At 36.1% G+C, this 26,513-nt stretch overlaps 2 protein-coding genes across 8 annotated transcripts in view; both read left to right on the top strand.

The window, feature by feature from the left end:
* The window catches only part of Ndufv2 (NADH:ubiquinone oxidoreductase core subunit V2), a 31,784-nt gene extending 11,164 nt beyond the window's left edge, over nt 1-20,620 (top strand). The window contains exons 2-8 of the mRNA XM_027922907.2: nt 3,368-3,433; nt 4,871-4,933; nt 5,025-5,141; nt 8,041-8,209; nt 9,660-9,769; nt 11,604-11,680; nt 20,468-20,620. Of these exons, the coding sequence (XP_027778708.1) occupies nt 3,368-3,433; nt 4,871-4,933; nt 5,025-5,141; nt 8,041-8,209; nt 9,660-9,769; nt 11,604-11,680; nt 20,468-20,561 (696 nt within the window). The 3' untranslated portion in view covers nt 20,562-20,620. The remainder of the gene's footprint in view (nt 1-3,367; nt 3,434-4,870; nt 4,934-5,024; nt 5,142-8,040; nt 8,210-9,659; nt 9,770-11,603; nt 11,681-20,467) is intronic.
* A 2,343-nt stretch (nt 20,621-22,963) lies between these two features.
* Nucleotides 22,964-26,513, top strand: part of Ankrd12 (ankyrin repeat domain 12) — a 118,161-nt gene continuing 114,611 nt past the window's right edge. For 3 of the 7 annotated variants that reach the window (XM_071602464.1, XM_071602463.1, XM_071602460.1), the window contains exon 1: nt 22,964-23,317. The gene's annotated coding sequence lies outside the window, so the exon portion shown is untranslated. Of the gene's footprint in view, nt 23,318-23,385; nt 23,481-23,732; nt 23,795-26,513 lie in introns of those variants that run through there. The other 4 variants (XM_071602466.1, XM_071602465.1, XM_071602461.1 and 1 more) reach the window with 3 other exon arrangements.

Genomic DNA, 26,513 nt, shown 5'->3' with positions numbered 1-26,513 from the left:
CATCCCACTTATTGATTTTTAGTTTTATTTCTTGAGCTTTAGTAGTCTTAGTAAGGAAGTTGATGTTTGTGCCAATACGTTGGAGTATTGACCCTTTGTTTTCTTCTAGTATTTACAGAGTTTCTGGTCTAATTCCTAGGTTTTTGTTCCATTATGAGCTGAATTTTATGCATGGTGAGAGATTTGAATGTAGTTTCACTCTTTGGATATTCAGTTTTCTTAGCACCCTTTGTTAAAAATGTTGCTTTTGGCACCTTTATCAAGGATCAGGTTGACTGCACCATTATAGATTTGGCTGTATATCTTCTATTCCATTGGTCCTCATATCTGTTTTCATGTTTTAGATTTTTTTTGTCAGCTACATAATATTCCGAAGTTGGCCTTTTTTATGTTTAATAAAAATTTATATTTACAATGAACATGATAGAAGCAACATTTTTATGTAAACCTTGTCCTCATTTTAAATATTCTTTAGGATAAATTTCTAAAAGTAGAATTATTAAAAGATGGAAACTTTTTTAGGCTCTCCATAAATTTTATGCTAATTTTGTTTCTTTAAAAGACTAGCAGATTTTTCCTAATATATCAGTATGCTCATATCCCCATGTGTTTAACAAAATGAAATATTGTCTTTAAAACAAATTTGCTAGCTTGATAGCCAAAAATGTTTTTAAGTACTGGTAAGTTTTTAAAACATTGACTTCTGTCAAATTTTGTTCATGATCTTTATTCTTTATTTCTGATTTTTTAAAATATATGCATGATCTCGGCAGGCTATTAACCTCTGTCACCAAATATGTATAAGATTTAAGAGTCATCAGCATAGTTAATAGATGATAATGGGTAAACTCTCAGATACAAAGGATTTATAGAGAAGTAGGAGTGATGACTGAACCTGCCGCAGTCTGGCTGGGCACAATTCAGGAGCCACTTGTCAAAAGAAACGAAATTTATTTTTAGAACACACAGGCCATACCACACAGCTCTTCAGGAAAACCCTCAGAGCCCAGCTGCCACCACAGGCTTCCCACAAGCCTTTCCACCTCCCCCACTCCTCCTGCTCTTGAGGTCGATTGGCTGGATCGCGTGGGCGGAGCCAAAAAAAGTCCCGCAATGAGCAGCTCTGTGGTCTGAAAGGGCGGGGAAACAACCCAATGAGCATCACGGCAGAGGAGCCAATCAGTTGGCAGCTAGAAGTTTGCTGGGGCCGCTGTGAGCCAATCATCAGCTGGCAGCTGGAAGTTTGCTGGCAGCTGGAAGTTTGCTGGGGCCCCTTCCGCTGTGGCTCTCAACATCTCCCCCTCTCTGTTTAAAACAAGCGTGTGGCTTAGGGACCGTGCCTACCTTAGGTTGTCCAATACTACATATGGTCCTTACCCGTCATCCGATGAGCTGACCTCAAGGCGTCAGCCTCCTGTCTTGGGTTGGTACCATTTCAATTGGATCATACCCGTCACTGACTACTGGTCCAGCATACAGCCACACTTGTGGATAGGTCTTTGTACCAGCAGGGGGTTGAGGTTCTTTGCCTCACCTCTGTTGGCCCCCAAATTTTAGCTGAACGACCATCACAAGCAGAAGGGAGGAGGATACACCAAGCCAATTGACAGCTCCTTTTGGAAAAATTGTACCACCGATGACACCATCAGCAAAAATACCCCAACAGTACCACAAGTTGCTGCACGAACAGATAGTTCACAATGCATACAAGTGATACATAGTCCAGGCAAGTTCTGCGAGCAGTTCAGTGATGGCTCCTTTGATACCTAGTTTTGTTAAACCCTCCTCCCTAATATAGTCAAATTTAAAAAGGATTTATAGAGAAGTAGGAGTGATGACTGAACCAGAGGAAAACCTTATAAGGAGTGGGTAAAAAAGCCAATAAACAGAATATGTTAGAATTCAGAAAGGAGAGGATTGAATATTTTCCTTAATATTACTCTTGCATCAATCCTTATGAGGTCCTTTCTTTCAGAATTTAGTTAAATAACTCACTTATGTTACTCAAAAATTGTTTTGATTTTTAAAACACATTCTCAGTTGAAGTGATAGCAGTGTTTCGGTTAATTTTTAAAGTTTTATACAGATATCATTGTTTTGGTATTATTTGGGAATCACAGTCTTAGTTTTATCTTTATCTATTCGGGATCTAGACAGGCAGATTAGGGATATAGGAATAACCTTTTGTTTAATTCATAGATTGATCCTAGAAGCAATTTTGGAGAAACTGAATGAAAGTTTAAGAACATACAATGTTTCCTTGAATATAAGTATCACAATTTTTCTCTCTCTCTCTTAAAAAAAAAAAAAAAAAATATATATATATATATATATATATATATATATATATATATATATATCAGAAAACATTAAGAATGGTAACAGTTGTATATCTACCAGCTACCTAAGGTCTGGGAGAAACCAACAGAGTTGAAATCCCCTTGGATGTCAGCTTTTGTTTAATGCCAGAGAGAGATTTTTGTATCTCTCTCTGATTACCCTTTCAGTTATCCTGGAACTGATATTTATCATTCCCATGTTTTAATACCTATGTCTTATATTCTGTATCTAGTTTTTTTCCCTTGTTAATTAAAGCAGATGTTCCATGGAAACTTATTTCTTCAGTTGAGATAATACTTAGACCTAGAGAAAAGTTAAATATATTATTATGTTACATTACTCTTTTTACTTTTCTGTTAACTTTCTTTGAATTGACCAATTCTTCATCAATTCCATGTTTGATTTTTAATCCAGTCTTTTACCATGTGTGGTATATAGAACTCTGAAGTTGTAGGATTTTAGAATAGTTGAATTACTTGAGGAGGGGAGCAGAAGGCAAAGAGAAATGAAATGTAACAGAATAATCATGTACCTTCCAAAGCAGTCATACCTTGTTTATCTGCTTGGCATCATAAATAACTTTCAGAAACTACTCATATGGCTGGAGTTTCTGAACTAATATAGTCAAATTTAAAAAGGAAGATAATGTTGACTCATTTGTATAGAGTATATGACTCATACAATACAGTATGAAAACATGTTTATGAAGATCCACATTAAACGAAAGCTGGCATCCAATTTGATTCAAAAGTGAAAGCTAGTAAGTTAAATGGTACATTAATTCTCCACGTGCATGCTAGCAGAGCTTAGTAGAAAGGGTATATAAATCAGTGGACATGGGTTGTGGTCAGGCAAGTTAATAACCTTGCCTTTAGAGTTCCCATTTCCTTCTGCCTCTCCTGAAATAAGAGATCAGCAAGAGTGGGGTAGTAGGCCATATCTCTTAAGATCTTTTACTCTGTAATTTGAAAGTATTTTCTAAGGTTTATGATTTTTTACTACATTTTCTTAACATTTTAAATTTCAGGGAAGACATATAAAGAATTTGCATAACACAGCTGTACAGAATGGTGCTGGAGGAGCCTTGTTTGTGGTAAGTAATCAGATTTCTTTATAGTGGCAAGACTTGAAAACTTGAATTCATTGTAATATCTAAATTTGGCATGTAGCTCAATAGTAGAGTGCTTGCTTAGCATGTGCAAGACTCTAGGTTCAATTCACAACATCACCCCCCCCCCCAAAAAAAAAAAAAACACCTCAAAATATAAACACTAGTACATTTGGTGTATGTTGGCCATTGTTGGAATTTAAACATAACTGATTCCACATTTCAAGAAATTATCGTTCTAACTAAACCTCTCAAATAGAAATATAAATTGGCACTAGAGAAACTTGAAATAGGAATTTTGATTGTTCTTTGATGAAATTACTATGAAACCTCATTTGATTCTCATCACACTTTAGATTCTTAAAAGTGAGTTATGTTGGCTAACTGAAGATTCTGAGGCTATAATTTGGGCATCCCCAAATGGCCCAAATTTGAAACTCATGGATTTCACTAATGTAGTGAATACATTAGCATTTGGTCTTTATATTTTTGTTTCCAGGGTGTAACTACAGGTAGAAATATATGAACTCCCCAACTTAGTTGCACAGTTCAGAAAGTATTATGTGTCTACTTTTTCTGACTTGATGCAGTTTTCAGGGATTACTGTTTAAAGGCCATGTAGTAGATTTGTATGATTATTTAATGTTAGTGGTATAATAAGTAGCTTCCTGCTTTATCACCTTTGTCTAAAAACATACCATATTGGCCAGATACTTAAAATTATTATCAGAGTTTGTTTTCTTTCCTCTTTATGTCTTTTTACAAAGCAGAACTCTTAGAGTTAATGTTCAAGAGATTCAGTTTTGTATTCAGCACACATACAAAGCATTAATTGATGTGTTAATTTCAGTGTGATTCACTTAATTTCCTGTTGACATGCCATTTCTTGTCAGTTTTTCAATAGAGCCTGCTCTGCTCTTTTAAGGAAAAGAAATAAATCTTTTTGATGTTGCTAGTTTCTGTTATGGAAAACCTAAAGCAGTGGTTCTTAACTTTTTTGACCTCAGATCCCTTTGATACTGATTGATACCCACTCTTTAGGAAAAACACATATATGTTAAAACTCAAAATTTTGTCTTAATTTTATAAGGATTGCAATGATTGGTAATATTTTTGTAACCTAATTTAGAAGATCTGATTCCTGATGAAGTTGGATAAAAATTTTTTTTTTTTTTAGAGGAAAACTACTACTTTTAACCTTTAATGTGTGCTTTCTGAAACTTTGAAATATTTGAACTCTGCTAACTTTGGTAATCATAGTATCAAATGTATTTTAGTCATTCTTTCTGATAGTTTGACATAGGTTGGAACTAAAGCAAAGAGATTAAATGATCAGTAATAGTATAGTAATGTATAAGTGCTATTCACACTTTAGAGAGAATTTTGATAATTTTGGGAAATCTTTTCTTCTTCTTTGTGTAGCACAGGGATACTCCTGAGAATAACCCAGATATCCCATTTGATTTCACACCAGAAAACTATAAGGTATGGGTATGACTAAATTAATATTATAATTCATTTATAAAATATTATCTTCCAGAGTGTAAAATGGGTGCCTTTTTTTTTTTTAATACAGAGGATAGAGGCAATTGTAAAGAACTATCCAGCAGGGCATAAAGCAGCAGCTGTGCTCCCAGTCCTGGATTTGGCCCAAAGGCAGAATGGGTGGTTGCCCATCTCTGCTATGAACAAGGTACTAAATTCATTTTTGCTTTAGTTAGAAAAGCAGGGAGGATTGTGTGTGGTAACTTCCTTATATAGAAATCACTGATAATCATTAGTGTTGGAATCTAGCTGTTTGGAGCTCTTTAGTCATTTATATGTTTCCTTGAATACATTTATTGGTTCTCTTAATACAGAGAACTGAAGTATAGCCTTCTATTCTTGCAGGAATTAGTGAAGGCATCATGGTGAAAGAGTCTTTTTGACATTTTCCTGTTTGAGGGTCATAATAAAGGTAAAAGATCTCAAGTGTATATACTTTGGTGTCAAGATATTTTGAAAATTAATGTATTTTAAGACTAGAATTTAGGAAAAAAAAATCTCACAGTGTGACCCTTAGTATTTTGCAACTTTGGTTACAGGCTATAACAAAAATCTATATAATATGCGGTATTTATGTCATCTGATTATACCATGTTAGAATCAACCTCCAGAAATGCCATGACCTACTTAATATGAAGTTGGTCTGCTTATACATATTTTAAGACTCATTTTTTTCCTAACAGTTTTTAGCAATAATCCAAATTTCAAGTTTATTCATATCCTGTTTATAAAATAACTACATTTGTGTGGTAATGTAGCATATCATTTGCAAAGCTCCATATAAAAACTACATATAATTTGATTATTATGAGAGTCACACAACTATTAAGCTATGCTATATAATGGAAAATATATTTGACTTAGAACTAAGAGATCTTTTTATTTGGGCTTACTCTCACTAGCAATAAAGCTTTTAAAGTCATTAAGTTATGATTTCTAAATGACAGCTGGGACTGAATTCATTCCCAATTCAGTTTATTTTCTACTTGATCAGCTATCATAGAGATTCTGCTGTACTTCATTCTTTTTATCACTTTCTGAACTTTATTTGATCATAACTGTTAGGCTAGACTGTCACCGTTTTGGGGAGAATAGAAACATCCTCCATTTATCTAATAAAATTAAAAATAAAAATTTCTGTTTTGGTTGACTGATCTCTTATTAATACTGTATAGACCTTTACTATTTTTTCCTCTATGAAAGCGGTTATAAAGCTAGTTTAATTAAGTACTATCCTTACTAAACAGTTTTTTTTTCCTTAATCATGTTTCTTTGGGAGTTACATTGTTTTTAAAATTAAGTGTATGTTTCTAATCACAGTTTTTATTTATTTGCAGAAATTTCTGTATTCAATAATGGCAAGCTTATTAGAAGTTTGCTGAATGGCAAGCTTAGCAGAGCTATATAAAATATGTAAGAAACTAATGTGAGAACATTTAAAACATATTGTCCTGTTCTATTTAGAGTTAAATACAAGTGAGGGAGAGATAAGAAATACAGAGAATAAAACTAAGGTTCTTTCTACTTTACATTTAAGACTTAATGGTACTGTCCTACCTGCCTCCAACCCAAGAAACATTCAACCTACAAAACAAAAGAATCCAGAAGCTCACTCATTAGTTTCTTAATAGTGACTAAAGTGTAAGGAAGTGAGCAAAATTCCAGGGGTAGCTTTTCAAATTAAATAATCAGGGTCTTCCTCCATATTTATTAAATTATTTATAGTGGTAGGGCTGTGACATGAGTATTTTGATAAGAGAGTGCCCTAGATTTAGCAGTTTGTCCTGGTTTAGAACTAGTGTATTTCATATCACAACTATGTCTTTCATAGGTGAGCTGAATTAGATATTTTTGACAATACCTTTCCCTTTAGAATTCCTGATATAAAAAAGTTCAACATGTTTATTATCTGAAATACCATTTAATGACCTCTTTCATATCGATATAGATATATGCATAATTTTTAAGAATGCCAGATAGCAAGCCTTCGAAAACTCAATAGACTAATGATGTTATGTCATCTAGAAAATTAAAGCCAGGATTATAATAATGATAGACCAGCCCTAACTAACAACTACAAAGCCTTGTTTTTCCATACAGACTTGCCCTAAAAGGTATGCCCTGCTGAGAAAGTGATCCCCTTAGTCCTAAAACCTAAAATCAGGTATTTTCCGGCAATTCCTTGATGTGAGGGTTGGGAAGTACTAGTCTGTAAGATCTGGCTTCTGTAAAAAGTATTGTGATATGAAATAAAAGTAGTTTTTTTTTTTTTTGTATTATTCTGAAAATAATTTTGTATTATTCTGAAAATATAAAATTGTAGAAATATAAAATTTTATGTTTTCATATCTAAATGTAAAGATATATAAAAACATATGGGTCAATACTGACCTTTTTTCTTTTGCCCTATCTTTTGCATACGTACATATCACCAAGTGACATCAAGCTTCTTTGAAAAATTAATGAAATAGCTTAAATTACAACATCTAAGAGTTTGAAATGATCAAAATAGAAATTCTAATAATACAATATCCTTTTGAGGACCAGGTCTATAATACTGTATAGACCTTTAGTATTTTTTCCTCTATGAAAGCGGTTATAAAGCTAGTTTAATTAAGTACTATCCTTACTAAACAGTGTGTGTGTGTGTGTGTGTGTGTGTGTGTGTGTGTATGACAACTCTATTAGGTTCTCTGGACTCTTTGTGGTTTAAGTTGTTTCTAAGAATTCCAGGGCTTATATCACAATTATCAGATACAAATACAAATTCTGCTCTTGAAGAATTTTTGTTTTAACCAAATGGAGGCTATATTGATTGAAATTACATGTTTTACAACATACCAGAAGCTCAATTAATAAATATGGTGGGCTGGGATTGTGGCTCAGTGCTAGAGCGCTTGCTTAGCATGTGTTAGGTGCTGGGTTGGATCCTCAGCACCACATAAAAATAAATAAATAAAATAAAGGTATTGTGTCCAACTCCAACTAAAAATAAATAAATATATAAATATGGTAATTACCTTCTTAAAATTTTCCTAATGTTTTAGGTTGCAGAAATTTTACAAGTACCTCCAATGAGAGTATATGAAGTAGCAACTTTTTATACCATGTATAATCGAAAACCAGTTGGAAAGTATCACATTCAGGTCTGCACTACAACACCTTGCATGCTTCGAAACTCTGACAGCATTCTGGAGGCCATTCAGAAGAAGCTTGGTATGGAATGCTTATCTGTAACTTTTATTTTAGAAAACAATTGTCTTTCTAGAATGATGTATTTCTACCTAAATTTTCCAACTTCTTCCATCTTAGTAGGCTTGTATATCCCTAATAAATTTGTGTCTATTGTTTGCATACTTTCTGCATACTTTCATTCCTTTCGTGTTTGTCCTTAATTCTCAGCTTCAAAGGACAGTATCTAACTAAATTACTTAAGGCCTTGCTAGGTTTCTGAGACTGGTCTTGAACTTGAGATCCTCCTGCCTCAGCTTCCAGAGTTGTTGGTATTATAGGCATGTGCCATCATTTCTGGGAGTTTTTACCTTTTCTATTTTAGTCATCAAGTATTTTTTTTTTTTTAATGAATGGCTTTCTCTCTCTCTCTCTTTTTTTTTTTTAATGTTTCTTTTCATTGTTGTTGATTATTTTTTATGTGGTGATGGGGATTGAACTCAGAGTCTCATGCATGCTAGGCACTGATCTCTCTCTCCAGCCCCTCATCAACTATTTTTTTTTCATTGCTTAGAAAATGATTTATTTCATGATAGAAGATGGTACATGAAAAAGTGACTATATTGTTTGCGTATTCTACTAAAGAAGCCATGGAATAAATAGGATATAAACAGTAATAATGCTTCACGGGATGGGAAATTTAAAACAGATGTTATTACAGCAACATTTAAAAAATAAGGGGGAATTTTTCCACACAAATTTGCCATTGCTGCTTTTATATTTGTTAAATGAAGCTAAAAGAAAGTATCTTTTAATTTTGTTTTTGAATATAAGTACTTGTATGTTGTAAAAATAGATGGGCAGTATTGAAGTGTACAAAGCAGAAAAACTTAAGTTGGCCCCAAGTCCCAGGCATATATTCTGATAACTATTTGGTATGTTAGTTACAGATTTTATAACTTTTTATTATTCAGTACCTAAATGTATATAAACTGTTTGCGTATTTGTCCTGTTGTTCCCTGAGGTTGTTTATAGTAGAATTGCTAGGACAGATTTTACCATATTTTCCTAAATTGCTTTCTCCTAAATGTATAAGACTATTTTTTCCTCACCTCTGTAATAGTCTTTGACATTGGGAATTATTCTGATCTTATCACAGACTGTGATATTAGTAGTTATCACAATCAGAATGAAAATAATAGTCTTGTACACTACTGCATAACAATAAATACTGGAAAAGGGTCCCTAAGTTTGATTGTTCTTAAGTGGACAAGTCAACTTAAAAAATCTTAGAATGTTATAATTAGAAGTTTTTCCTTAAAGAAATTTAATGCTCTTAAATACTTTTTGTATACCTCTGCAATATATTGTGGGGTTTCTTTATCCTCTCTCCCACCCTGCTTAAACCAGATTGCTTTTGTGCTATAGCCTCACAGATCCAAGAGTATAACCTATATTATGGTATAACTTCTCAGTGATCATTTGTATTTTTTAGGAATAAAGGTTGGGGAAACTACACCTGACAAACTTTTCACCCTTATAGAGGTGGAATGTTTAGGAGCCTGTGTAAATGCACCGATGGTTCAAATAAATGACAATTACTATGTAAGTATTCCACTTAATATAAGCTAAAGTTCTGTGATGTCATATTTAAAATATTTTGTTCCATGTCCTTCAGATGTTGCGTTCTGAATTATTCATTTAAAAGAAATGGTATTAATATCTAGAAGGCTTTAAAAATTACCTTAAAACATTTTTGCATTTTCTCCAGAAGATAATGACAAATTTTAAAGACTTTAAATTATGAAAAATTTAATCTTCTTTGACATACAAATGCAGATAATAACCTTGGTGTAGCAACGGAGACTGCACAGTAAGATTTTGTAACATTTACTTCAGGTACTATTGCTATTAATCATCACTGTCATTTTTATTTGTCATGAAAATGAGTTACAAATACAGGTGAAAAACTCTTACTCCAAATCCTATTCTCTTCATCTGCAGAGAGTTCCATTATTTTCCAGTATTCTCTTTTTCTGTATATGTATGCATCCATACTAATATATAATGTTATGTTGTTTTAAAAAAAATTATAGAGATGGTAGCTTACCTTAATATGTCCTGCTTTAGCTGGATCTTACAAAGTTTGATGTTTTTTTATTTTAATTTGTCTTTGAGCTAAAAGTTTTTTAGAAGGGTTTTTAATATTCAAATGTATAAAGTTTTCTAGTTACCATTTTTAAGTTGCTTGCTTTCTTAATCATTTTGGTTTTCATTTGTGATGTCTTCTTAGCTTATATTTCTTAGAAATCTGTTATGGAAATTCTTTTAGGTCTGTATTTTGAAAACAGGTCTTCAAAGAAGAGACTTTACTTTGCTTCTCTCTTACTACTGAAAGATCACCCCCCCAACCCCCATATCCTTACACCCTAAGTCTTTCCCATCCCCCAGCATAAAAGATTCTAGACTCAGTTTTTGTGGAAGAGTTTAATTTCTAGTTTATTCTTATGTTGAAGGTATAGCTTTTGGGATCTTAAATGTGTGGTTTGTGTGGTCTCTAGATTCTTTTGGGCTTCTGTAGGATTTAAAGCCAAGTTTGCTTGGTGCTCTAATTGTCTTCTTGGATTTTCATTGAGGTTTTGGCTTCTGGGTATTTATTTCTCAATTTAAATAGGAGCTAGACAGTCAAGGCTTTGTATGAAGGAGTATAAGCCTAAACACAGTAGATTACAGAAGAATTGTGTAAGAGACAAGAGATTCTGGGCTGGGGATGTGGCTCAAGCGGTAGCACGCTCGCCTGGCATGCGTGCGGCCCGGGTTCGAGGGTTCGATCCTCAGCACCACATACAAACAAAGATGTTGTGTCCGCCGAGAACTAAAAAATAAATATTAAAAAAATTCTCTCTCTCTCCCACTCTCTCTTTAAAAAAAAAAAAAAAAGAGAGATTCTTTCAGTTAATAAGTAGTTAGATCTTTAGACTAGTGATAGATATTAGACACCTACTTGTAAGTTACAACTAATTACTATTTGTATCTCACTGTTTTTTCAAGAATATAGCATTTATTGGTTTTGTGCCTTGGTGCACTGTTTCTCTTTTATAAATTTTCTCATTTAATCCTCAAAAACAGGTTCAGGTTGGTTTACAATTAAAGAACCAGGCTTGACAAAGCTGAGTAACTTATCAAAGATGACTAGTCATAAATGGTGGAGCCAAGTTTCCAATGCATATGTTTTACTTCAAGCATACTCTCTTTTGCCTCTTCAGCTATAGCTCTTGCTGCATGTTACATTTGGGGGCATGTACTCTATATTGGAGTTATTCAGTTATTGCTATCTTGGTATATCTGATCTGAAAGAGACAGTCAATAAACTAACCAGTGTTGGAGATTTACGCCAGTTGCAGCAGTAGAAATGATTTCAAGTGAAATTTTTTTCTAGGAGGATCTGACACCAAAGGATATTGAGGAAATTATTGATGAGCTCAAAGCAGGCAAAATTCCAAAACCTGGGCCAAGGTATGCTTTTATTTATATATAATAAGTTTTAATGTCTTTACATAAATTAATATTTCACATAAACAATTAAAAAAATTTTATGTTCATAGGAATTTGCAGGGATTTGGGATATCTAAACCAATCTGTCATGTAGAGCAAGAATTTTGATTTTCTAAAATCCTATCAGATAATCATTTGATATCTGAATATTTATAGAAAAGAAAAATTTACTACAAACAGACATTATGTTGAAATGAGATTGACCCGAAGTCTGGCTCCCTGTAATTTTCACCTAAAGAACCAATTCTGTCCTTTAAATCACAAGATAATTTTAATACTTATTCCAAATGATAGCTCTTCAGGTACTAGAAATAGCTATTTTGTCTTCCCCATATCTTTTTTTCAGATGAATATCTGCATTTCTTCGATTGTTCTTCCTATGACACAGTTTTGGTTTCCCATTTTTGTGGGATTTCTGTGGTTGTGACTTCAAAGTGATATTTAAACTGATCACAGTGGTCACATACCTCAGTGACATTTTGGTCAGCAAGAAACTACATATGCAATGGTGAGGCTCTATAAGATTAAAATGATGCTGAAAAATTCTATTACCTAGTATTTTTACTATATTTTTTTCTATGCTTATATATGGTTAGACATAAAAATATGTTTATAGTTGCCTGTAGTATTCACTACAGCAATGAAGAGCAGTTGGGTATGTAGTAGGTATATATGAGGCTATGTAGATTTCTGTAAGTACAGTCCTGTGATGTACCTTGAGTGACAAAATTGGGTAATGATGCATTTCTCAGAAACTGTTCTTATTATTAAGCAACACATTTGAGTTATGTACTGATCAATACAGAGAGCACTGTGGTACTACCTCCTTTTGTTCCAGATATACTTAGAATAATGTAACCTAATTGCATCAACTCTTATTTCAGTTTAATTACACAATTACTCACATAGTCAGATAGAAAGCTCAGATCTTTTTCAACTGTTTATCCAGGTTGTTCTTATCCTATAGTTGTATTATATTAGTTTTCTTTCAATTAAACTTTAAAATTTCTTTGAAATTTCAAACTTCTATTGCTAAATAAACCCCTATTCCACATCTAAGTGTTCAGTTACTTAATAAAGAATAAAAATTCTTTATTAATACTAGCAACACTAATGGTTTCATATAGTTGTAATCCCTGTTTTTTTTTTGTATCACATAAATGTTTTCTTCTCTTTAACACATTTATAGATTTTAATATTCATATAGTAACTGATGTTTTAAAATAGCTATGATGTGCTCTTTATGTCCCTGATCCTAGTTTTTATTATAAATAACAATTCTTTGAAGTTGACTTATAAAGTAAAGAGTATAGAGTGGTTCGTAATTTGCATTTTAGAAGAATGCATCTATTATTCTAGCAGACTAATGATTCTACTTAATGAGAAAATAAGGTCAGTACAAGGTAACTTGAGGGTTAGTGAATACTAACTGACCCTATTGACTATTAACTTCTAACATGTTCTATTTTCAACACACTGTGCATATATACTTGAATTTGCTTAAAGAGATTTGGCATTTCTTCCTGGTTCCTCTCTTTATTGGATTATACTTGCTTTTTCAGGAGATAAAATAATTCCATTGTACAAAATCATTCCTGGATGAAAATTAAGTGAAACTTCTTGTCATTTAACATTATAGGATCTTACTGAACCAGTGCTCCTGTGTAAACTTATTCTTGCTTCAAATGTTGATTTCTCCCTCAATCCCCTAAAACATCTGTATTTCATAGTATTTTCCACAAGCCTCAGATCCTTTAGTATTTAGAAGTCTTTAAATGAGTTTATGCTATTTTTGTAATTAACCTATAACTTTTCAGTTTTGGGATGTTTTTAAAAATGATGTAAATCCAAGAGTTGCACGCACTGTCATATGTTTGTAATCCCAACTCCTTAGGAGACTGAAGCAGGAGGATCTCAAGTTTGAGGCAAGCCTAGGCAACTTAATGAGACCCTGTCTCAAAAATAAAATGGGCTGATAATGTAGCTTAGTGGAGTGCCCCTGGTTTCTTTTCCCTGTATTGCAAACAGAACAACCCCCTCAAAAACCTAAGGACAGATTTCCTTGTGAAATCCACTTAGGTTCTTTAGGTGGCCCCCTTTGTTTTGATTGAATGCTTACAATTTTATGATCAAAATTTTTGTTTAGAACCTCCTTCATCTCTTCTTGTGAACTGGGATCAGTGGTTTATAGCGTTAATCCAATATTATTATTCTCCTGCCACAGAAGTTAGTTTGTTTACTTCATCATGATAAACTTCATTAAATACTCAACATTCATGTATTTTACAAACATTTTTTGAGTGCCTGCTGCGTTCTAGGTACTATTTTAGGTTGTGCACACAGTTATAAACAAGATAAAGTTTTTATATGTCTTATGTTCTATTGATGGAGACAGACAACTAATATAATATCTGAGTGAAAAATACTGTGAAGAAAAGTGAAGTAGAGTTAGGGTAAAGAGAATGGAAGTAAATTTATCCAAGAGATGCCTCTCTGAGATGATAATGTTTGAGCTGAGATCTGAATGATGAGCAATGTTCCATGAAGGATAAAAAAGTTATAATAAAGTTCTGAAGGGAAAATAAGACATCACTATAGTGCAATGGGATGAGTGAGATATATAATAACAAGTTACTGCTGGAATATATCCAATAGGGAATGATATGTGATTTTGCTGAAAATATTGTCTTAGTTGCTAAGTAGGGAATAGTTTTAGAATTTCATGGGTGTTATAGAGCTAAGGAATTATGGATAATGTAACTTTTTGGTTTGAGCCTCTCCCTAGTTCCTTTAATATGGAGATGATTTAGGGTAGTGTTTTAATCATCTTTTTCACTGCTGTGATCAAAAGACCTGACCAGAATAATTAGAGGAGGAAAAGTTTATTTGGGGGCTCATGATTTTAGAGGTCTCAGTCCTTAGACTGTTCCTCGGGGCTCAATGTGAGGCTGAACATAATGGTGGAAGAGTGTGGCAGAGAGAAGCAGCTGACATGTTGATCAGGAAGTAGAGAGAGACTCCACTCGCCAAATACAACATATATATCCCAAAGACATGCCTCCAGAGACCCATGTTCTCCAGCCATGTACTGCCTGCCTACAGTTACCATGCAGTTGATTCCTGTCAGGAGACTAATTCATTGATTGGGCTAAGGCTCTCATAACCCATTGATTTCACCTTTCACCTTCTTGATTTGTCTCATGCATGAGTTTTGCGGGAACATCTAATATCCAAACCATAACATTCTGCCCCTGGCTCCAAAAGCTCTTGCTCATCTTACAATGCAAAATACACTTTGTCCACTTCTAAGAGTCCCCATGGTCTCAACAGTTCCAGGATTGTCCAAAGTCTCCACTAAGACTCAAGACAAACTTGCATTGTGAGCTCCTGTAAAAATCAAAAGCAATTTACAACTACCCAATATATAAAGGTATAGAGTAAACATTTCCATTTGCAAAAATAGGGGCATAAAAAGAAAGGGTGGGACCAAAGCAAGATGGAAATTCAGCTAGACAAACAAGTCCTGTTCTGTGTCTGACATCTGAAGTACATTGCATCTTGATGTTCTCTCCAAAGGGCTGTAAAGCTCTGCCCCAGTGGCTTTGTTGGTTGTAGCCCACAGTGTCTCTGTTGGCATGTCTGTTTAATTCCCACAGCCTTCCTTGGCAGATGTCCCACGTAACTGATATTTCTTAATGTTGGGGGTTTCGCTGCAGCTTTGTCTTCCTCCTCACATCTCCATGCATTGCCTTCTCAGGGGCTGCCCACAGGGACTCTGACCCTGTTGCACCTTCCTTGGCCTCCCAGGCTTTCCTTGGTGGAAATCTCTGTGATCCTCTAACTCCAGCACCCTGTAATCTTACAGAATCAGCACCACCAAGGTCTACTGCCATCTCAAGTAGTAGCCAAGTCTCTAGGGACAAGGCTACAGAAGCTTCTTTGAGTGCCTGGGTGGCTGAGCATGGTGAAACAACTTCCTAGGCCTCTCTGTGCAAGCAGAATGCCCCATAGGTCTCTTTTCAAAAGAATTTTTACTTTTAACACCCTTGAGCCTGAGATGGGTATGGTCTTGCCAACTCCTGAGATGTTCTCAAGCCATCTTTATTGTTTCTGGGCAAGGTCTTTAGCATTAGTTCTGATAATGTCTTTATAGCTCCAATTTCCTTAGCCTCAGTTTTACTCTCATGTTTCAAGGTCAAGTTTTTCAAATCTTTCTGCTCTGCTTTCTGCTCCTGAATATCACAATAAACTTGACTAAAAGCTAATACCTATGTCACTGCCTGAATTCTATGCTGCTTGGAAACTTCTGCCAGGTCAAGCATTCTGTCACTTTTAAAATTGGCCTTATAGAAAGTCTCAGGACATGGGCAAAATGTAGACAACTTCTCAGCCAGAATGGCCTCTAGTCCAGTAGTGTCCTTCTTTTCCTCTAAATTTTTTTGAGCCATCTTCACTGTCCATGGTCCCATTGGCATTCTAGTCTGAGTTCCACTAGGAACACCCATTAAGCTCTGCTTGTAACAGTCTAAAGCTTTTCTAGCTTACGCTGCTAAACATCTCCAAATCCCAAAAAGCTCCAAAAACTTCTGAACATGGTCTGGTTAGTCACAGCAGTAGCCCCACCAGTTTCTGTTTTAGTCAGCTTTTTTTCTGCTGCAACTAAAAGACCTGACAAGAACAATTATAAGGAGGAAAAGTTTATTTTAGAGCTCATGGTTTTAGAGGTCTCAGTCCATAGATGGCTGACTTATTCCCCAAGGCCTGAAATCCATGGCAGAAGAGTTTGGTGGAGGAAAGTGGCTTAGAGCATCGCATCAGGAAGCAGAGAGAGACTCCACTAGCCAGATACAAAATACATATATCTTAAGGCATGTACCCAGTGCCCACCTTTTCCAGTCACACCCTACCTATCTTCAGTTGCCAGTTACTAATTCCCATCAGGGGATATTGAGTAAAGGCTTTTAAAACCCAATCATTTCACCTGTGAATGTTCTTGCATTGTCTCTCTCAGTAGCTTTTGGGGGCCACCTAATATCTAAACCAAAACAGGTAGTTAAGTTACGGGAAGGAAAGTCAGAAATTTTAGACATGGTAAGTGTAAGATGCATATTTGACATTATGGTAGAATGCTGACAGGTAGATATGTGTCTGGAATTTAGATAATTAAGATTAGAGCTAGATATATTAATTGAGGATTCATCAGTTATTATAGTTTTTAAAGTCATGGTCTAGAGAAGATTAAAGAGTAAAACAGAATTTGTAGTTTTGGGGAAATACTGTAATATTTTTTATTTTTAGTAAGCAGGAACCAAGTAGCACAGTTAACATCTAATAATAAGGATGTCATTTATCAGTAATTCTGAACAGTTTTGAGATTTTGTTGATAACAGTTACTGGTGTCTAAACCTATTTTTATTTTCTCCTTATCACCTCTTGTTTAAAAAAAAAAAGCAAACGTGTGCGCATGCGCACATGTGCTTGCTTATTTTTCAGTGTCTGAAGCCTGTATTTGGATATGGTCTTATCAGCACATGAGAATGAGAACTTTTCACTTTTCCTTCCCCCTTGTTAGTTAATGTCTTAGATGTGTAGGATAATGAAATACATTAGGGCAGCAATAACAATAATGTGTTAGAAGTTGTTCTTTAGCCAAAATAGCTAATTCTTTTTCATTAGTATTTTTATAATAAAGCTCTCTGCTCACATATTTCAAAGCAATGAAGAACTGAGAGAAATTAGATTGGTTGACTAGTAATTGAAGTATCAGCACCAAGTCTACCCTAGCAAAAATGATTCAAGATTGATGTGTCTGTGTAGTTGAAAACTGCTTTTTAAATTATTTTTTATAAATGACTGTTATATTAAACAACGGTAAGATAATACTCTTGATTTAATATTTTTGAGCTAAGATTGCTCTTATTTTCAATTTAAGGCATTGAAAAACTTATCAGAATGCTTTCAATTTACTAATACATGATTTTTTTGGTGTGTATTCATTTATAATCCATTTATAAATTTAAAGTCTAATTTCATTCTTCATATTTAGTTTTATAAAGATATCTTAAATTCTGCAGAATTCTCTGGCATGCAGATACTATCCAAATCGTAAGAAATGGATGTCTAGGGTACAGTTCCGTGCAGTTGTTAATAGATAATTCTAAACAATAAAGTAACTTTGGGTTTTTAATATTAAAAGCAAGTATCTCAGTGGTAGTAAAATGATAAGCACTAAATCAATGTAATTTTTCTATTTAATATATAGCACGTTTTTAAGCCATAAAGATTCACAGAAAGGCTAAGATTCTAGAATGCAAATGAGTTAGACTGGTGCTTATACATATAATGCTGGAATGGCTGAAAAACCATTTATTTTTGAGATTTTAATGAAGATAGGGAAATTAATAGGTAACATTTTAAGAATGTGGTATCAGAAAAATCGCTTTTTGTTCACTGATTAGATGATTAGTAAAGTTATAGGGTTTTCTGGTGGTTTTTATAGCCTTATACTTATGTATTGTGTGAATGGTGGGGAAAAAGAAAAAATTTGCAGCCAGACATACAAGACCCCCTTTTTCCCCCTCTAAATATGTTGTGGGATTGTAATTTCATGGCAAAAACTTTAGGAAATTTTGGATTAGATTATTTTAAAAATTACTTCCACATGTAAAATTCCATAATTCTGTGAAGATCTTAGAAAGTATATATAATTAATTATCCCATTTATTGTTCCAGAAACTTCAGTTTTTTTACTTAAATTGATCCTTTGTATTGATAAAGAATATATCAATATTAAGGAATTCATTAATGTATAAAGATTCATATCCAAACTGGTAAGAGGTTTTTAAGATACCAAATGCTCAGTTATTAGTAGACTTCTAAAATGAAACATTTAAATCACATTCCATTCTGACATTTAACAAGAAAAATGTTATAGGTAGAGAAAGAAATCTGATCACAGGGGAGACCAAAGTCCCTCAAAATAAATTTCATTGGCAGTTAAGGAGCAGCATGTGTACCTATTTTACCTATTAGTAATTAACATTTAAAAAGTACAAAGCCAAGCTGGGTGCAGTGGCAGAGGCCTGTAATCCCAGCGGCTGGGGAGGCTGAGGCAGGAGGATTGTGGTTCAAAGACAGCCTCAGCAAAAGCAAGTTGCTAAGCAACTCAGTGAGACCCTGTCTCTAAATAAAATGCAAAATAGGGCTGGGGATGTGACTCAGTGGTTGAGTGCCCTGAGTTCAATCCCCAGTACCCCCCCTCAAAAAAAAAAAAAATTACAGAGCCACCTGTGAGAGGTGGTATGGGCCTGTAATCTTCAACTCTTTTAATCCTAGCTACAAAGAAGGCTGAAACAGGAGGATTGCAATTTTGAGGCCAGCCTGGGGCAATCCAGGAGACCTAGTATCAAAACAAAAAGGGCTGGGGTTTTGCTCAGTGGTAGAACACCCACTGCACTCAATCCCCATTACCAGAAAAATAAAAAGCCAAAAATTCTTGTATTGCTTTTTGTTTTTTAAGTTAAAATCATTTTGCTACTTAACCTACATAAGGTTCTGACAGGTAGTACAAACCAGTGACTGCTTTTTGATTTATTTTTCATAGTAAATAAAAAAGATTTATAATGCAGACATATACTGATTTCTGATTTTGTAGGCATTGTTCATTAGTGTAAGTTACTTAATTCCTTGTATTATGTGATTATTATGTCATTTTCTTCTCTTGTCAACAAAAAGTGATATCCTAGGGTCCTAAAGAATAGACTTATAGGATTGATGAAAGAATATGAGGGGCAAAGCCAGAAGGAATTAAAAAGATTAGGTAAAGTTTTCAACTAAAATCTGTGACAGGAACAATGTAAATTAGCAAAACCAGGGAATGGAGAAAGGGAAAACAGTGTGTAGTGATTGAGGTGATACGTAGGTACTGCAATGGACTCCAGCTACAGAGGTCAAATAGGATAGAGGTAAGCAACTACTTGGAAAAGTGTATGTGGAGATGAAAAAGACAGATTCTTCTGCCCTTTTTACTCTTGCCCCGTACCCCGTGGGAATCAAACCCAGGGACTTGTGCTTGCTAGAAAAGTGCTCAACCACTGAGCTATATCCAGCCTTTCACTTCACTACCTCTGCATTAGGACCTGTTCTTATTTTCTTTTTGTGGCTGTTAGTGGCCGTCGTAGTCTAGAAACTTAAAAACTCTTATTAATTATACCCTTTAAAAACCAATTACAAATATATTTAAGATTCACTGCTTCTAAGGGACATCCTCCGAGTTGTGCAGGTTCCTTCATGAATCCAGTTTCTATTTCCAAATGCAGTGTACAAGTGTGTGCTTTCTTTTGATTCACTGTGACAGTGAATGTTAATCTGGAAAGTGTTAAAGAAGAAATGTAATAGCCTAGTTTATTAAAGTGTAGTTTAAAAATGTCTTCTGGGGTTGAGCTATTTTTGCCATAGTTTTTAGCTCCCATCCTTGGACAGATGATGAATACTACCAACCTTGCTTTCTGTATCTGTAAAATAAAGCCAATATCACTTATCTCATTGTAAAGATTAGGTAAGCTAATATATACACACTGCTCACTAGATGGAAACTCAGTGCTATTTATGTATTTTTCGTATTTGTGATGAGTTTTGATATAGTCTTTATCTTTAGGAAGAAAAAAATGTTATAGTAAATTTATAACCTTAAAAAATTTATAAATGTTCATCATTTATAGTTACTTTAATGTTACTGTGTCTTTCCAGGAGTGGACGTTTCTGTTGTGAGCCAGCTGGAGGTCTTACCTCTTTGACTGAACCACCCAAAGGACCTGGCTTTGGTGTGCAAGCAGGCCTTTAATTTACAATCAACTGTAAATATGTTATTGCAAAAATAAAATATTATATACATAAACTATATTTTCTTATTCTACTCTGAATTATCTTTGTAGTAACATAGTAACTTGCTGTAAATATTATGTCAAAATACAACACCATTTTAAAAATTGTTTGCTACCAATGGCTAACTATATAATCAAGTTAACACGTACTGCATTGTCACCCACTTTCAACTGCCAGATCACATTTTATCAATAATATTAGGTTTTTATGAAGTAAAAATTTTATCAAATTTCAAATGTTTTGCCTTCCCATCTTTAACCACAATTATGTTTTAGTTAACGTTATCTTTCTATAAACTTACATTTATGTCAGTACTTCAATTATTTTAATACTTACAGCACACAAATATATACTTTTTTCCAACTGGTACTTAAGACTTCAAGCACAGTGTAGGAATAAGGTATTTTTGTCTACAACCATTATCACTTTTAAAAAGAAAGGAATAAAACACTTTGACATTGATACTGCAAGTATTAGAATGTTCTTCACCCAAAAAGTAATTGGGGAGAAAACTGGATGTATATGCACCTGCAAAATTTACTGCTTAGTTTATGGATATTATAATTTAGAAGTAAGAATACAACCGTTTGTATATTATGACCAATTCAAGAAGTTAGCTATATAGTACATTCGTTTTGCAAATTGAGAAAAGTAATAGCCAACTTTACATGGTCAAATTTAATCAGATTGTTTCAGGATTTATCAGTCACTGTTTGGTCTTGTTTTTAACAGAATCACCTTTCACTAGTAATTATGATGCCTAAAATTTCATTTCTTTTACAACCCCAAGGACTCCCACATGCTAGGTAAGCACTGTAGAACTGAATTACACTTTCAGACGTTGTTTTCTTTAAAAATTAGTTTTTTTTAATTGAGAGGATATATCAATAACAGTAATTTTCTAAGCACCACATGACATAACACAAAATATCTTCCTTTCATCTGAGAACCCTCTTAATGGTATTATGAGCAACTTTTTGTATCATTGTATTGCATACCATAAGTAACTCAAATGTAACACCATTCCATCTCTAGACATAAGGTGCTCTGACTACTCATTATTTATTATTTGAGGCATCCAATGACACTTCCCCTCTGAACTACATCCTCTGCCTTTCTTATTTTTAAATTTTGAGATAGGGTCTGGCCAAATGGACAAGGTTAGCTTCGAATTTGCCAGTCTCCTGGCCCAGCATCTGGGCTTGCTGGGATTACAAGCAAGTGCCACCACGCCTAGCTTCATTTTTTTCATATTGAACCTGTTTTTATAGGTGGGAGAAATGAATGTAGAAAAGGAGGGGAAAAATCTCTCTATAACGCGGGCTTGTATTTTATATAGTAATTTGCTGAAATTTAGCTTTCCCTCGAGTTGTGAATATCACACCTAAACTCTAGAAAACTCATAAAGGAAGTCTTAAAAACCCTGTAACTACACTCATTAAGGCAACAAATAGGATGCTGAAGTTTTGAGACAACAGTTAACGTTAAGAAAAAAGATCCTTTCTTGTTGCCTGTATACGCCTTGGGTAGTTAAGGCATATACAAACTTGCAGATCAATCTCTACCTGGGTAAAAAGCAGCCAGAAGAGCTAACACACTACTGCTGTGCTGAGACGTTAAAATTCTCAGGCACTCTTCTCCTCTATCTTTGAAATCCTCAATACCACATATTGAAAATGTACTGAAATTCCTGTTAAAAAGATCATTGTAAGATGTGGATGGGAGAAGGCATATTCTAAAACCTCGGGACCCCGCTGGCAGGTACACGCCACTGGACTTTTTCGGTATTTGAGCCCACCTAACGCAGGGTACAGAGAGCTCCAGGCGCAGGTGCACTGCCGCCCAGGCAAGCGCGCCCCCGTCTGCCCCACTTTCCGCACTGCGAGGTGACCTCCCGGCAGCCAGGACCTTAAGCCATGAGGTTCCCGCCGTGGTGATCGAAGTGTTGTTTTTCCCGGGTCCAAATTCCTACCTCGTCCATCCTCCCACGGCAGAAACAACATATAAATACCCTATATGAAGCCTCTTCATCGCCGCCACCATTCCCAGAAGTTTCCAGTCACAGCTACTGCTATGGTCGCCGCAAAAGGCGACACTGAGTCCGCTTTCCCCTCAGTGTCAAAGGAATTTGCGATGCTTTCTATTCCAACCTTTGGTTCCTCCTCCCTTCCCGGGCCATTGACTGCGGAGAGGAGGCCGACCAGCACGGAGGAGTTCCGGCCCGCATTCCCCGCCGCCTCCAGTTGGTACGATCCGCCTCCCCCGCCCTGCGGCTAGAGAAGCCTCTCAAAAGAGCTTGGAGAGGGGCGGGCGCCAGAGGGCGGGGCCATCACGGCGTCCGTCCCGTGCCCACAAGAGTCACGTGTCAGCGGGAGTCACGTGCTCGCGCCGCAGCCAATCGCTGGTCGACGCTGTACTAGGAGCGAGGAGGCTGTGGTGAGAGACGGACCGAGACCGGAGATGTTTTCAAGCCCAGTCCCGACGGCTTTAGTGGCGGTTGCAGCGGCGACGAAGACAACGACAGCGACGGTCACGCGGAATCACTCGTTCAGGGGGTAAACCCTCCTGTGCCCGCCGTGCCTCGGGTCCGTGCTGGCGAGGGGGGCGTGGCGACAGGAGAAGAGGAAGGAGGGGCGCGGTTTCGAGCGTGTCCCCGGCGCCTGGGAGGAGACCCTTCGGTTCCGCGCTGCTCCCGTCTCCCCTCCCCAGAGCAAGGTAGGATTGCGCCTTGCCCTGCCCACACCACAGAGTCTGCTGCGCGCCTCCGGGCCTGGCCCGAGGCGACGCGGCCTGACAGTGACAGGCCGTTACTGGCCCGGCGCGGGTTCGCCAGGCCCGCCTGTCGCCCCTCCCGGCCTCCTGAGGATCCGCGGTTCAGGTGGGAGCTGCCAGCTGGGCGGGGGCGCCGCCTGGGGCGGGGCGGAGCCGGGTGGAGGGCGGGGGGCGGCGGGCGGGGTGTGGGGCTTGGCGCTGGCGTCCCTCGCCGCCGCTCCCGGAACATGGCGGGGCCGGCGGAGCTTGTGCGTGCGAGTGTGCGCGGCCCGAGAGGGCGCTGCCGGAGTGCCGCGGCCGGACCCGGCGGGGTGGGGCGGGACGGAGGCGCGCCGGCTGCCGCGCGCTCTCGCCGCCACCCGCGGGGTGTGCGCGGGTGCGGAAGAGTGGCCACAGACCCTTTGGCAAGGGCCGTCGGAGGTACAGCGGACCTGGCGGTGGGTGGGTGGAAACGAGAAGGGAAATTGTACTCTAGTAGTTCAAGAGAAAGGAGAGGAACCACACTGCAGTTCTGCCTGGGCGTAATCTGTCCTTGCCGCATTGGGCATTCAGGTCTCTTCATCGTTGTTCAAGCGCCGGTTGGAATAATGTTCAAAGATCCTTGGAGCACGTCGGATTCTTGGATCTCATTTTGAAGAGTAATGTGGGATGACGCATCCTCGCGATCCCAAAGCGCTGAACAAACGGTTGTACAAAGAGGTTACTGAGGCTCAGCTGACAGCTGTTTTAATAATCACAGTAAGAAACTGTTCGGCATGGGAAATGAACGACATTGCACTAGTTGAAACTAGGAAACGTTTCAAGCAGTGTATTTGTTGGCATTGTGATTTCCACTGGACACTCGTGGGTAAACCTCGAAGTTGGGTGAAATGTACAGATCTAGTGATCTGTAACGCTTTGAGATTATTTTTAATCCTGAAATTGAAGTGAACCCGTGTTCTCAGTTATGAATTCTTTATAATTAACAGTCCATTTTATTAATAAAGGAAGGCGACATAGTAAAATGGCTATTTTTGACTAAAGTAACTGTTCTTATGCCCAGGTAGGTAGTTAAAAATTTTGGGCACTGATCTGTTTCAATTTCTTCAATCCTTATACAAAGGCTTTCCTGGAGATTAGCTCAGAATTGGCAGAACATGTGCTTTATTGGTGCCAAGTGGCTTAAAAGCAAAATGAGATAGTGTCGACTATGTAAGATGAAGACGTTATATTAACTAATCTTGTGGAGAATAGTCCTTAATTGGGGTTAAAAGCAAAAATCTATAAATATTTCTCCTGGTGATTATAGATATGGAAAAAAAGGTTTTACTACTTAAGAATCTTTTATAATTTATATAAGCACTAAATTTCTAAAGCTCTTCAGATAGCTTGACTCGGGTTAAGCTTAACTATTCAGGGTATGTGTTCTATTTTAGAGACAGGAAAGTTGTTAAAATGAAGGAACACCTACTGTGTTAAGTGGAAGGAAAATTTGCACTGAAAATCGGTTGTATTTAGTATTAATGGCTTATGGTTTCTATAGTCATTTAGAATTTGTAGTTAGAATCGTTTTATGAACTAAGCAGAGCTGGACAAATGAAAATTTCTGGATGTTTATTCCATGAAGAGTAAAGAAAACAAATATTAGGACAAGGAAAGAACCCAGTAGCTGAAAATATGTCTTGCTGTGTCTGGTATTACTTTCTTTAATAACCGAGAAAATAATTTGGAGACAAGTCTCCAATCAGTATGAATATAGAAGGAAGATGTTTATCCAAATTCTAGTATTAACTTTTTTCCTTTTAGAAGTTTTTGGAAAATGTGACTGATTTGCTTTTTAAATAGAGTGGAGAAATTGTAGTCAGTTGGTATATTTGGAAACACTTCCTAGGGAAAGAGATTTTTATTCTCAAAAGTATTAAGAATAATTGTAATTTTTTTCAGTTTCTTGATATTAGCTGATCAGTAGTTAAAATTTAAAACATTTTTTAATGTTCTAAGAACATTGCAGTCTTGTTTTTTTTTTTTTTTAAATTGTAGATGGACACAATACTTTTATTTTATTTATTTAGTTTGTTTATATGGTGCTGGGGATTGAACCCAGTGCCTCCTGCATGCTAGGCAAGCATTCTACCACTGAGCAATAACTCCATCCCCCATTTTAGTCGTTTTAAAAGGAGAATAGAGGTTAGACTGCTTTATGTATATAAATTTAAGAATATGGTAGTAAACATCTATCTCATAACCTTGAACATATCTCCATATGTTGCTTGAGAAACTGTTGACACTACTATTTGACTTGTAATTTGTTGCTAACAGCTTGTGTTTGTAAAATGCCTTTGCTTTGTAAATGGTAGAGTCCTGGAGATTTATCCTTGGATCTGGAACAGACCTCAATTTTCTAATACATGTCACTCATTTTACAGATGAGAAAATATAGGCTGGCAAGGTAAAATCACTTACAGCTAGTCTAAAGTCAGGTAATTTTTAACCCTGTAAAACAGTCTGCAGCTAGTTTAAACAGTGTGTGGTTTTGCCTAGAGGTTTTTTTTGTTTGTTTGTTTTTGTTTTCCTGTGAGATGCTTATTTCTCTCTTTCAGAAGTAACTTTATGCACAGGCCTGTAATGCTTGGGAGGCTGAGGCAGAAGGATTCCAGATTCAAAGCCAGCCTCATCAATTTAACAAGACTGTCTCAAAACAAAAAATAAAAATGTCTGGGGACATGGCTCAGTGGTAAAATGCCCCTGGGCTCAATTCCTGGTACCTTAAAAAAAAAAAAAGTTTTATGAAGTCATGGAAAGAATATTGAAATGTGAGAAGATGACCTGTGTTTAAATTCGTGATTTGTCACTTTCTAACAGGGGTTTTTGACAAATCACATTAACTTTCAGAGTCTTGCCTTCTTAATCTATAAAAAATATATTAAGTTATAACAGTGTTGGACAGAATAAATGAGAGTAGTGTATATAAAACACATTTTATGCTATAAATTTCATACAGATAAAAGGGGACACTACTTTTTTTTTTTTTTAAGAAAAATGGAATTCTTAAAGTGTGACAAGTGTCAAGTGTTTAGATCCTTAAGTTTTTGCTTAGTCTTAGCTCTGTTGTTTTCTGCACTTGCTGTGTTTCAAATTGTAATTCCCTGTAGGAACATTT

This window comes from Marmota flaviventris, chromosome 16 (genome assembly GCF_047511675.1).
Source record: "Marmota flaviventris isolate mMarFla1 chromosome 16, mMarFla1.hap1, whole genome shotgun sequence".
Classification (NCBI taxonomy): Eukaryota; Metazoa; Chordata; class Mammalia; order Rodentia; family Sciuridae; genus Marmota; species Marmota flaviventris.
This window is presented reverse-complemented; position numbering and strand designations above follow the sequence as displayed.